We start from the raw sequence: 14279 nt of genomic DNA, 5'->3' as shown, positions 1-14279 counted from the left end.
TTGTTTTATAGCACTTTCTACCAAGCTTCATTTTCTCCTTTCTCCCTTAGCTTCACTAAGGAAAGGAGTCTGCTGCTAAACTCTAGTTAGAAAAGGGTGGGCCTGATAGCAAAGCTGCTCTGAGAATAGCTTCATAACGATTACTGCATAAAAGAGCAATATATTATAATATTATCTCCTTCTAGTAACATAATTTTTCACGTTTTTACACTAATCTTAGCCACTGCTAGACATGCCTCAAGGGATTAAAATTTGGTGATGAATTTCTGGGTCTCATTTGCTGTACAGTCTGCTGCTATTAACGTTTTCAAATAGTTAAGCACTTCCTATTTTTGAATGGAAACTTTCTTTAGAAGAAGAAAATATATGTTACAGATTTTAACGTACGATGCATGCCTGTAAATAAATTTAGGCTTTTAAAGAGTATTTTCATTTTCTTAAGTGAAAGGAAATGTGCCAGTTTTCAAATAGGAAGAGGAACATTACTATTGCAAATAGTAATGGAGAAGGCAGGAAAACCCTGTGATTACTCAATGTAAATGAACCTTTTCTGCCTACAACTCAGAGATTCAGAAAACTGGCCAAGAGCGGAGCGTTGTTCTTCGAAACCTAAACATTCATGCCTTTGGGGAGCAGCTAAGGGAAAATGCTGCACAATCTCTAGAGCTTCTTAATCCCCATATTCACTTCTCCAAGTGAAAACGTGGGGAGGGATGAAGAGAATGAATGCCCAAGAAGGGCAGTGAGGCACTGGCACAGCTGCTCAGAGAAGCTGTGGTGCCCCATCCCTGGAGGTGCTCAAGGCTGGGTTGGATGAGCCCTGGGCAGCTGAGTTGGTGGGGGGTAGCCCTGCCCATGGCAGGGGGTTGGGGCTGGGTGGGCTTTGAGTTTCCTTCCCACCTGAGCCATTGTATGATTCCATGATTCTATTATTCTATAAAAGCACACTGCTTATTAAAAAGGTTCTGAAATCTTAAGGCTTTTAGTTATTTATTTATGCACTTCTTGACTGTCTTTTCTGTCATTTTTATACACTGCATCAACAAGAATGAGAAAACTTGTCTGACTACAAATATCCTATCTAACTACCAAGTACATCTTTCTATGAGTTCTGATACCTCTGCCCTCTTAAGTTTCCACAAGTTTCTTATTTTCCTCAGGTGCTTGGAGGATAAGTGATTGCTAAGAACTCTATTATGCAGGTGGGTGACAGAAACATAAAGACATTTGTTCTAGCCAAAGTATAGTGTATGTGAAGTTGGTAACAGAAGAGGAAATTGCTGAAATTTCAGACCATTTTTTGCCACACACAGAATATTTGTACCTGACAATGGGATGATTAACTTCTGATACACAGAAGAGTATCTTACATGAGAAAAAAAAAATGATACTGAGGTTCATCTTACAATAATGAGTTTTTATATAACTGCAAAAATATCTCTTTTTTTTTTTGAGGGAAATTAGGTGCCATGCGTCTCCAGCAATTTAGGATGTCTGGCGGTGCACAATCTGCTGTAGTTAACTGCCATCATCTTACAGAATTGGTTCTAAGGAGCTGATGTCTTCCCACAATGAAAATATCAACAGCATCTTTGTATTGCAAATGCATGCCAACTTTTTTTACCCCAAAGCTCAAAGTTAACAGCTTAGAATATGGGATATTCTGTAGAGTGAGGAAGGCATAATTTAGCTGAGCTTGCAGTTTAACTCATACTAAGATCAGCAGTCAAGGCAGTAGTTTTGGAGAGTTGGCCACATAAACAAACCAAAGCACAGCACTAAAAAAGCTGAAAGATGGGTGTACCCTGGCCTACTATTCTGGGAATCTAATTTCATAGTTTCATAGTTTCGTGCGGGTTGGAAGGGACCTTAGAGATCATCGAGTCCAGCCCCCAGGATTCGAGCCTCTGTGTAGCAGAGCGGCACTTCTACCACTTGCGCCACAGGGGGGATTCGAACTCCGGGCCCCAGTGTTGCAAGGCGGCGTCTTTAACCACTGCGCCACCGGGGCACACTAGTGCCCCACATTTAATTTCTCATCTCTGCCATACATTTCCTGCAGAATACTGTGAGGATCACTTAACATTTTGGTGCATTATTTCCTTACGTGTAAAGCAAGGAAATGAGGACTATAAAGAACTTAGGTTTAAGGTCCAAGGGGACTTCTACTTAAGAGCTTAGGATTCCTGGCACAACTTGTTTGCCAAATCTCTTCTGCAATGAGTCTTCTGGACTGCATTCACACTGCTCACCACATCACAGGGTTTCCCTTTAAGAAACTGTAATCGATCCATTTTTGCTTGCTTTTGGAGAATGACAAGTTGGAGGGCTGTGCTGGTTAATGTCTGCAGGTTGAGGAATGGAGTAAGTCTTTTTTAGAGCAAGAAATTATTTTTTTCCACACTGTCTCTCTGTAAAAAGACTTTGCACTATAACAAGTAATTATTTTAAACAATAAGGAAGATAGATAATATCATAAGCCTTTCCAAATCTCAGAACTTAAAAACCGTTACACTCACCTAGTATCTTTCACTAGGATTGTTAAGGATAAAACCTCTCCACTTATTTCTATTTTCACAAAAGCTTTTAAAAGTGTAGACTTAGGTCTGCAGGAAACAACTGTTGTTAATGAATCAGCTGGGTTTTCTTCTTAAAGAGGTTACTTTGAAGCCACTTGCACTGCTAATTATTAACAGAAACACTGATGATATATCTACAGTGCTTTGGGACACTGAATATTATCTAAAAAGGTTTTAAAAAGGATTTTAGCAGAATAAACCATACCAGAAGTGTGAATTAAAACCATACAATAATACACATGGAAACCAGCTGTAGAAATGATTAGCTCACTTTTCCCCCCAGCAGTTTTGCCTGCAATCTCTTAGGCAATGTGAGAATTGCTTCACAACATCATAATTTTGCTAATGTCAGTTGATATTAAAGTAAATCTTCCTGGGTCACCACTATAACGCCACAGAACACGGAAGCCCCAGGTCCTCAAATGAGAAGCAGTCTGTCTGCAGGAGGCAGACAGATCATGAGATGAGTCAGAAAGGCAACGGGATTGATTTTTTAAACCAAATCAGTTTCTAGATGATGCTGACGATACTACACTGCATCCAGAAAATAACTTCATTTTGACAGACTGTCAAAATCTCACCAGAAACTGTTGTTGGTACGTTTCTGGTAACAAACTAAATGTCTGTCAGATGTCTTGACAGTGGAAAACAAAATGTTCTTCAGGATAGTAGGTGAAGTGGACAGCAAGGGATGCTAAGAGTGAAAAATACAATGGAATAACCAAAAGCAAAAGGAATGGAAAAACAATGTCTAGCAGTATCTGAAATAATGGGTCTGATGTGCTTTCAAAATAGTATCCTCTGTTCCAGATGCTGTTCTTTTCTTGTGGCTAGCACTTTTCCTAAACTGCTGTCAAATAAGTGCTCCCTGCAGGACCTTCTCTCACTTCTTTGTATCAGTTTTCTTTCAAAGGTGTCGGTATTCTTTCCCTCCTGCTTATTCACTCTTTTCCCTTATCAGTTCCTTCTTCCTGCTACCATAGCATTGTTCATTATCATCATCTAGATTTCTCTTTGTTGAACACCTCTGCTTGGCATTTTGGGACACCCTTTCAAACATGTTCACAAAACCACAGTCCTCATCTATCCCTAGTCCTTGTCTGCACTCCCATCTTGCAAGATGGAAGTGGCAAGGCACTAGGTTGGTAAGGACTGACATTTACTTTCTAATACAAATTTGAAATACTCGCCAGTCAAACCACTTAGAGAGGTTATGTCATTAGGCCTCCAGAGCATTTCCAGTAGTTGACTGATCAAGGAGAATATTTTATGGTAAATTTAGGTTAGGGGGTCATCCCTTCCTACTTTTCTAAGAAAAGATAAATACAAATGTAACAACATATTTTCATGCTTTCTATAGCTCTTCTTTAATGTTTGTGGAGTGACCTTTTGGGGTTAATTAGTACTTCAATACTTCACCCATGAACTGTTTTCTAATTCGATTTGTTAAATGCAAGTAACCATAAATAATTACAAATCAATTACCAAGTCTATTCTACACTTCACCAACCAAAAGAATCAAAGCAAAGTGTGTTTGAAGGTGATTGAGCAAAGTGAACAGCTTCCACAAGCCCAGGTATTTGTACTTCAATTTATAATTTCCTTCACAAAAACACTAATCAAAATACATTTTGCTAAATATGGGAGCTACTCCTGTAAAAGAAATCAATTATATTCTTACATTTAAATCTTTTTTTTCCAGCTATGTTCTAATGTATCATCGTACCTTTAGAAATGTACCCTGGGGAAAATGCTTCTGTTCTTCACTAAAATTCCATGAATAACATTATGTAGGAGTTAATTTATGATAAATGATTTAAAATCTTAACCTAGGATGACTTCTTATTCAAATGCCATTGCAAAATGGTACCTCACCCGCAGAAAGGAGTCAAGGGATCCATTCTCCATGTATTCAACTACAATCATAACTGGTCTGCCTGCAAAACAGCAAAGAAACAGATTAGGATTACAGACATATTATGGTTTTTTTTTTAATATTTCCAGCTGTTATGCACAGATGAGTTACATTATTTAAATATGTTACCCATTTTCAAAATCCTCATTTATATTACAAACACAATTACTTGTGTTATTCTCTAAGAATTATTATTATTTTTGATTAATAATAGTGAATTAGCAGACTGTGTATCATTTGGTCTGGTGCATTCGCATGTTAAAGAGAACAAAAAATGTTTCTGTTACTTCCAAACAAGATGCTGTATGTCTCACTAAGAACAGCTCTATCTAACTTTAATATACTCTGGATATAAATGCATCCTTCAACAATACTTTGGAATACATTTGAGGCGAGGAAAAAGAAGCATAAGCTATCTCCAAGAAATTGCATACTCAGTGCCATGATTTTCATTCTCAAAGAAAAATACCTTAGCAATTCAGGGGCATACAGATAGACATAAAAATAGAGCTAATGCAGAAAAGCCCTCCTAGATTTGGTGTGTATACACGCACATATGAGGGTATGCTTCCTTAATCCAGTAAAATTCTGAGTTCATATGTTCTTGTATACACATTATGATACCCAAGTACAAGTTTTGCTTAACCAGAATAGCTTTCCTATTTGGTTCCAGGATGACATCATATCCAAATTCAGCCTTCTTTAAAACTGAATTACAAGTTACTTTAATTTCTTAAGAACACACACAAATACAAAGATGATCTTTTAACCTTGACACTTTACTAAATACTGCTTCACTGTTTCTATCCAAGACTAAGCCACCACTCTGAAGCTGCCTAATAGAAGTTCAACAGGCATAACCAGGCGGCACTGTGAGGTCTTTTTTAGAACTGTTAGTATTGCACATGAGCTGTTCTACTCTATGCAATGTATGTTAATAAGATAGGGAAGGAAGTAGTAACTCTGTCTCAAATTGGCAGACTTTTCCTGACAATGCCTGTCCCTTTTGGGGTTAATGTGAAATTAGTGCCACTCGAAGTGGTGAAGACACAAGTTCCCCCTTTCCACTTCGTGTTAATTTCAGCTGTTCCAGTGTTTTTCAAAACCAAAAGAAACCTCTTTCAGGACTTTCCCCCACCTTTGAAATTACCACTATGTTTTATTTGGACAAGGTGATGACAAACAAACACAATATTCAAGGCGAGAAAGTACAGAATGACATTACAAAGATTCCAGTGCAATTTTCCATTGCTGTAAATGCCAGCATTCTCTTCACTTTGATTAATAGTGGAGGTGTTAATTAAACTGTCTACAATATACAATAAGGCACAGCTAGTTATCTTTCCTATGCTGTTACAGCTCACCTTGTATTTAAAAAATGGAATAAGCAGTTTCTCTATTCACAGAATCACAGAACTGTAGGGGTTGGAAAGGACCTCTGGAGATCATCCAGTCTAACCCACTGCTAAAGCCTTGAGGCTCCTTTCCCCAAGCGTCAACACTGAATTCCACATGCACTGATGATGCTTGTGGATGTGGCTTATTTATGTCTTTCTGGAACCCCTCACAATATTTCATTCCTGCTAATAAAACTTGGTGTTCTCATTTTATTCACTCACATGCTTAGGTCTTCATTGAATAAAGCAGTGCTTAATAATGTTCAGACAGTAGACATGTTTGAGTGTGTGTGCGGAAGTTCTTAGCTGCATTCTTGATCTTTATCAACCGCCTTTCTGAAACTGAAGAATTACCAAATTATCTTTTTTTTAAAAAAAAATATTCTAAATTATTATTTTTAAATTATCTCATCTGAAAGTGTACATCTACTACCTATTCAGTTCATTTATTTTCATCTGCATCTGTTGACTACACTCTGGTTTTGTGCTTTTAAGCTTGTAGAGATCAGAGCATTTTAAAAATTAATGCTTTCTTCATTTTGCTTACGCTGACTAGTAGTATAGCCTACTCTTTCTGGTTTCAAGCACATGAATGATCCAGATTCCCGTACATTTACAATTTGCTTATTGTCAAGGGATTGAAATCTCCATATGAAAAGAATATTCTATAGTCTAGAGAAAAACAAATGGCAGCCTAATGCGAGAAGATCTTATATGCGGAACTTGCCTTTACATGCAAGTTTTCTCAAGCAAGTAGTAACTTAAGTGTTACAAACTGCAGCATCTTGCAATAAATAGGGGTGTAAAGCTGCCTTTCAGATGCTATATTTGTTCAGGCTTCACTTAATCAGAAATTTCTCTTTTTGGGTAAATCAACAAATACAACATTTTAATGAAAAATTTACATTTGAAGGGAATGACAAATGGAGCTATTGAACTTGGAAACAATGCTCCTAGCTTTCTGTTAGTAATTCCTTGGCACCCTACACTTGAGAGAAGTTATTTTGTAATTTTCCCTAGGGGCTCATTGGCTCTCATTAGACCTTTTTATGCACACAAGATGCATAACTTCTAATATAAATTATTCTCATACTTGTTTTGCAAAATCAATTTTTAATTCTTCTATGTTGTCTCACAAAGACGCCTCTCCTCCTCCCCAAAATAAAACCCCCAAACCACTCAAGAAACTGCCCTTCATTTTGCTCAGACCAACAGTATACACTTCAAGGCTGAAAGAAATATGAAATGTATAAAATATATATATGCACTTATCTGGAGATTATAAAAAAAGATGTCAGTTTTTTTTCTGAACTACTTTCTGAAATACTACTAAATGGCAATGATTCATTTCAAGAACACAAACACAACATCAGCTCTTTCATATGATATCACAGGAATGGTACGATTTGGCAAATGCCAATATAAATTGCATTTTGTCTTCAAGCTAAGATTCTGTATTGGAAGATAAAAATATCAAACAAAGATACTGTATTGGAAGATCTGCATATTATTAAGCATTCAGTGATGCTGATGACCAATAAATCTAGTCACAGAGGTGCGGGTTAACTTCCCACATGCTGAATTTGAATCCTTTTCCACACTACCTGAATCTCAGACTCAGTGGGAGATTCTGTAGACTTTCACGAAAGCAAAAATTGAAACTATCCCTTGATTGCTTTGAGCAAAAGTCTTAAGTCTGGATCCTAATACTTACTACTAAATCTTTTAACACACCAGTATTTGATAAAAGCTATTGTAATTTGGCTGCAGTATTCAACAAAGATATTTACGTGCCTGTAGATGAACTCTGACAGTATACAGTCCACACAATAACACTTACAGACAGTGCGATATTTATCTTTGGAGTATATGTAGATCAAAACTGTTTCAGCTAGTGTTCTGATTCCTTAAATATATGGTAATATAAAACTTCTATATAGCAGATTCTAGTGGATACATTTATCATCAAAACGGTAATACATAGGCTATTTTCACAGTAAACAATTCTTTTTTCTACAGGTTTGCAATTTCTATACAAAGATTTCCAAATATTTTACAAATACAATGACATCAAGTGTCAGAAAATGTAAGCTAAGGTACAACCTGATTTCAAAGGGGCAGAAAAACAGGTACAGAAAATCAAGTGGCCTTCTCCATCCATAAAGCACGGTTCCCTCTGTCAGGCTGCATTTGGTTACCAACACACAATGCTGTACTTTGTTCCAGCTTGTGGAACAAAGTGCCTTGTAGAGGCACTTCAGTGACTGCACCATGCACTTGTGCGAACAGGCTCTCCCATTCACAGATGAAGGAAGGGGACTAGTAATCAGCATTGGAGAAGGTGGCTGAGGTGTGAGGACATACAGCACTGGTAAATCCAAGGAGAGAACACTGGATATCTCTATCCGGAGACAGAGCCACTGGTCTCAAGGGCAGGCTCAGTGTACAGATGGCACTGAACTCTGCGAAAAACAGAGATCCTGATATGAACAGCCACTGGAGTCTATCAGTTCCAGATCTGGGAAGCAAACTGAAAACACAGCTCTACTTCTGGTGACCTAAACATGATAAAGCACAATCTGGGATGCCTTATCTTTAGCAAGTCAGGGTGGTGACCAGCACAGGACTACCATAAAATGAAGTCCCCAGTTAGTTGATGTTAGTTTCATGTTTTAGCAGCAAAGTGCAGATGTTATCCTTTAATACTTAGGTATAATCTGAGTACTGAAAAGATTAAGGTCTGTGCTGAATCTTGTACAACACAGAATACTGCTTTTGGTTTAAAATGTAGCACAAGAATGACTCAGAAAAATAATACCAGCAAACTATCCAGCAAAAAAAAACCAAACCAAAACAACAAAACAAAACCAACCAAAACTAACAAAAAGAAGAATGAGAAGAAGATGATATAAATATCACTTAGATTATGAAAATCTATGTTGTTTTCATGATAATGAGAAAGATGAATTCTTCATCGTCAGAACAAGGACTGGAATCAATGTTGATAGGATGGGGTAGAGAAGTCTGAGAGAGAAAAGATATCTGAGTATTTTATCATGGGGTCATTCAATTCTGGAAGGCACTGAATTATTTTCCTATATTTATCATTGCTTTCACAGATTAAACATAGACAACCTTACTTGAAGGAACAGGTTGAAATTCAAACAGAAGTGGAAGGCAGTACAAGATGATGGGAGTTGGGGAAGCTCTCTAGTTTAAAGAGCTGACTAACTCAGGTGAGTGTTTTTACATAGAAATAAGCATGGGCACTAGACAGTACCTGAATAAGAACCAGGTTCATTTTACAGCCAAGGTCTATATAAAAGAGGGCATGGAATAAGGACACTGAAAATGATGCCAGTTTTTTTTTTTTTTTTTTTCCGCCCCCCCAGAATAAAAGTTGAGCACCTGGGAGTTAAAAGCTGCAGATGCTGCCAAAAGAGAGCGTTCAACTCCATTGACTGGGGGAACAAAATATAAGATGGTTTGAAAGCAGATTCAAGGATCAAGTCAGCAAAACAAGTCACTCATGAAGCAGTTTCAGATACCCAGAAGTACCTGAGTGGGAACTAGTGAAAAGATTCTTCAAGTATGCATACTATGTATTAAATACACCAATATGAAACTACAACCCCTATTTATATATGGCATATTGACAGCATACCCACTTTAACTATTTCTGTAATTCCTGCATAACTCTGTTTCTGTCTCTCTCATCCCCCCTACCAGACACCTGCCTGGGCTACTGGCAAAAGCAGCATCCTCTGCTTGCACAGTGCAAAAGGAGCAACAATGACAGACCTGTCAGACTCCCTGCATCTTGGGAAGCTGGATTGAACATATGAGAGCAGTATCAGTGCTTTACATGGTCCAGAAAAAAGAACATGGATTCCATTACTCAAAACTTTGATGAATTTGCAGGAGGTTCTGGGGTTATCAGTGATTTTGATGCAAACATCACCTGGTGACAGGCGGCTGACTGGTTCTGACAAAGTATTCATTTTTCCCTGAGAAACTTTGCCATTAGAATTCTCCCACATGGCTCTACTGTAAGGCCAAGGAAACAAAAACAGCATAAATTACAAACATCCTGTATTGGTGTCATGTTGCCTCAGAATTCACATTTCAGTTTTGTGTTTTTCCATTGATCAATCTGCTTGATGTTACCTTTTTTATAAGAAGAAAAGGAAAAAAGGAAGCTGTGCAATACAGAATGATCTGAAATAGCAACTGCATTTAAAATTCACAGTGCATATGTTTTTAATTCTCTTCTTTTTTTCCACAGGATTTTGATAGCATGTAATCTATTTGAGTGGTAGAGTGATGAATAAGAAGAATCTGAAGTGACATACCAATGACAGAATATTCAGCTTGTTGCCTCCTGCTATCATTTTGAATAATGCAGCAAAGTCCACTTTAACTAATGTCTTATGTAAGATCAATCCACCAAAAAGAACACAGTTAGTACACACTCATTTCTACAGTCTTCACTTTTAACTATATCTTTTGTTTCCAGTATGGAAATAGAACTTTTAACATAAATATAATCATCATAGAATAAGAATGGCCTGGGTTGAAAAGGACCACAATGTCCAACCAGTTTCAACCCCACTGCTATGTGCAGGGTCACCAACCACTAGACCAGGCTGCCCAGAGCGACATAAAGCCAGTTTTGAATGCCTTTATAAAGAGGATAATTATTCTTCCATTTAAAGAGCAAAATCTTTGTATTTGCTCTCTAGTTCTTCCAAGAAAATACTGTGCCATCATTTCTGCATGTCAAAATTCATGCATCCATTGTATCATCACAATTTGAAAATACTGTCCTTTGAGCTGTATTTCCTTTAATTTTATTATTGTGTATATGATATATAATGTGTAAAATATAATGTATATGTAATATATTTTCATATTTTATATTTTACACTCACTACAGAAAAACCCACTGGTGTGGTTGTTTACACTCACTACCTGAAGTGCTACAAACAATTCTTCCAGCTCTCACACAACAACAGGAGAATGTGCTGTGGACAAAAGAAGTTTTAGCAGCCTCCATCTTTGGCAGCCCCTGATTCCTCCTAATTCACTCCTCTTGTGTACCTACAGAAGAGATACTGGAAAGTTTTGAGGAAAGAAAGTGGAACTGTAAAAAGAAAGCAGCCGCATTGTTTCCATTATTTGTTTTCTTGTCCTTGTCTTCCTGTGAGAGAAACAGGGAATGCAGCAGATGGTAAAAACAGAACAAATAGTAGTATTTCATAAGTTGGAGATAGGTATGTAATGGAGAAATAGTGGTTAAGGAAATAACTGGATCAAAGTTTGATTTTTTTTTTTTTTGTTTTCCTGCATTTATACTTTGCAGCTGGCTCCACAAAGCCATACATTTAAAGAACAGCTCTAAAAGATTCCACATGAACTACTGAAGTATATACGAGCACCTTACTGAAGAGTCTTACACTATTTTTCAAAACCTTCATATACCCTTGAACCATTTGACATCTCCAGGTTTTTTAAGGACCACTTTATACTGACTTAGAAGAGGTTTCAGTAATATTGTCCTGACCTTCTTCTAGGACTAAAACACTTGGACCTGCTTATGATGATGTCTGGGCATGAAATGAGCTATTTAGCAAGAGTGAAGAACAGAGACTTCCTTTTTCATGTCCTACACTCAGAACTTAATCCCTGTTCCACAGTTCAAGTTAAATGCCAATAAACCAAAACATTATCTATCTACTTATGTTACTCACTGATCATCCATATTTTGGCTGTGAAGTAATTTTTGCTTGCCTAATGGAAAAGTCCACATACATCCTCATCTTGAGCATCTGTACTCAGAAAATGCATGCCATTATGTATAGGGTTTATAGGCTAGTCATGCCAGTGAAACAGCACTGATGCTGGAAAGAAAAAACTAGAAGAGCCATTTGGCTCAGATATTCTAGAGAATGCAATAAAAGAATCAATTTGTTAGTCAGCAAGAAAGCTTTAGCAATTTTTGTTCAACAAAAAATACAGCCACTTTTAGGTACTGGAATCCAGAGTAGGGAAAAATGCATTAACTGAAAAAAATAAAATAAAATTAATGGTTACTTTTCTCATTATTGGAGTACCATAAAATTATAGTTGAGTTTCAATATGCATAATTGCTCCTTGATGGTTCTTGTTGAGCAATTTTGTTCAATAACGGTCTGTCAATACAACTTGCTTTCAATTGTCACCTTCTATAATATCAGGAATAATGGGCTCACTCAGGTGCACTTGGAAATTGTAGGAAAATATTAATTTTAGGGGAAAGAAAACTGATAATCACTTGCTTTAGTATTCTACAGTTGTCTGAGGTTTTTGAGAAGCTCCATATAAAAAAACTTGAATATTACCACATACGTGTTTCACTGATGTAGTCTGAATACTGAATGTTACAGAGGGAGGTGGGGAGATTTGCTTAACAGGGACTCTTCCATAGTTACTCATAGCCTGACACTTATTTATAGTTGTTCTTGTTAACAACAACAACAAGAACCCAATAGAGCTTGAAAGAAACAACAGTAAAGATATTACATTTCCCTCCCTCTTTCCAATCAAGCAGGTTTACAATCTCTCAAACACCTTTCAATGACAGCAGCAAACCATAACATCTAACATATCTAACTTCTGCCAGGTAATATGGGCATACATTCACATTACAAACTTTATGCATGACTGAAATCAAGAACTACAAATACAAAGCTGAAAAAGGAAACAGAGTTCTCCCAAAACGGAGCAAACACAACTAGTTTGGGAAGGCAAGAACTGGAAAAAATAGAAGCAGTTCTGCAATTTAGCTATCTATATGCCTCTGTAAATATGAAGAAAGGGGTAAGCTTCTTTGTTCAGGCCAACATATGTTGGATGAGGACTGCAAATTGTTACATACTTTAAAATTTCTACTCAATTTTTGCAAGGATATAAAATATATGTTACATAAATATCAAATATAAATAGTACTGCATTCATATATTCATGACTAGGTTTAATAAAAAACAAACACATATACATTTGCAGCAGTTGTTTTATGAAGAAAGATGAAGCCCCAACCCTGCAACACAAATTCATCTTTAGCTTTAAGTTGGCTATGTGCATATACCCTTTACATATATGAACCTCTGCACAATGTAAAACCGAACCCCAGATGAACATTGGCTGTCAATGCAATAGTACAAATCAACCCACCTCCTCCTCCCCTTGCCTTAAATGGAAAAAGGAAAAAGGAAAGCAAGTGCTACTCTGCTCTGCCAACACATTTTCCAGGTGCTTCTTTGGGACGCTTCTCTGTTTAGTTTTGTATTTAACTTCAACAACATATCTAGGGAATTCTGTAGAAAAATTACTTTAAATGCCTATATTTTTTTCTTTAGTAAGAATCTTTTTTTTTTTTTTTTTTTTTTTTTTTTTTTTTTCTTTTCCCCGACTATTTTGGAGTAAATCTAGCACTTAGTCTGAGTTAAAGGTTTTAGTAAATAAAGCCATCTCATTATCTTTGTTACCCATGACCCTTATAGCAGAATAATGCAGGCATTTTAAGCTTTCCACATGCTTAATTCACTGAAAGCTTACGCAAATGCTATGTGTGAAGCAATTAGGGTATAATGCAGCAAAGTTATTAAATGTTAAGTACTTTTGTTAGGCTTATGACAGGTACTGTCCAGTTTGAGCACAACAATCTGAGATAATGGAGGTGAGGTCACAGCACTACCAAAGGCAGCAGTCAAGCACGCTTCCCTCTAGTACAACAAAAAACTAGCAATTCTCTCACTTTTAGCGAGAGAGGGAAAATGTTGGGGATGGGAAGCATCAAGACTACAACAGACAGATGATTCTGCCCACATATTGCTGAGCAAAGAGCCAGAAACTGCCATGACAGCATGGATTTTAGTCCTTAAAACCTAATGGATGGAGTTCATAGAATCATAGCGTACGGTTGAAATAATACAAGTGTATAGTTGTAAATACAGAGTAAATGGATAGCCAGAGAGCATCTAACAGAAGACTCACCAGTGCTGAGGCCTTCAGTCAAGATGGATGCTCACCAATGTTGAGGCTCACCACAGGAACTCCACGAAAGAGCAATCTCCAGACAGAGATGCTACCTTAGTGGTGGTCAGCCCTTAAATGAGATCTAGGAGAGGTGGAGTCAAGCTTCACCCCTCCAGGAGCACAGCTGAATTACCTTCACCTGTGCTCCTGCAGCTGACTAAGATGGTCAATCAGAGTTTCAGGCTGCAATTAACAGTTTCCCTTACACAGAGAATGGTTTGGGTTGGGTGGAACCATAACGATCATTTAGTTCCAAACCCCTTGCTGCAGGCAGTGTTGCCCTGGATATCTGTTTCTTGGTAATGCGGTATT

The 14279-nt window shown here is 37.3% G+C and overlaps 1 protein-coding gene across 6 annotated transcripts in view; it reads right to left on the bottom strand.

Moving 5' to 3' along the window:
• LOC107321707 (ephrin type-A receptor 6) overlaps positions 1 to 14279 on the bottom strand; it is a 438244-nt gene that overhangs the window by 49692 nt on the left and 374273 nt on the right. For all 6 annotated transcript variants that reach the window (XR_014938440.1, XM_015878874.3, XM_015878893.3 and 3 more), the window contains one exon: positions 4455 to 4516. Coding sequence is in view for 5 of the 6 variants with exons in the window: in XM_015878874.3 (XP_015734360.2) it covers positions 4455 to 4516 (62 nt within the window). In the remaining variant the exon portion in view is untranslated. The remainder of the gene's footprint in view (positions 1 to 4454; positions 4517 to 14279) is intronic.

The sequence above is a fragment of the Coturnix japonica genome, chromosome 1 (genome assembly GCF_054131305.1).
Source record: "Coturnix japonica strain WE chromosome 1, WE-NBRP24, whole genome shotgun sequence".
In the NCBI taxonomy this organism is placed as follows: domain Eukaryota; kingdom Metazoa; phylum Chordata; class Aves; order Galliformes; family Phasianidae; genus Coturnix; species Coturnix japonica.
This window is presented reverse-complemented; position numbering and strand designations above follow the sequence as displayed.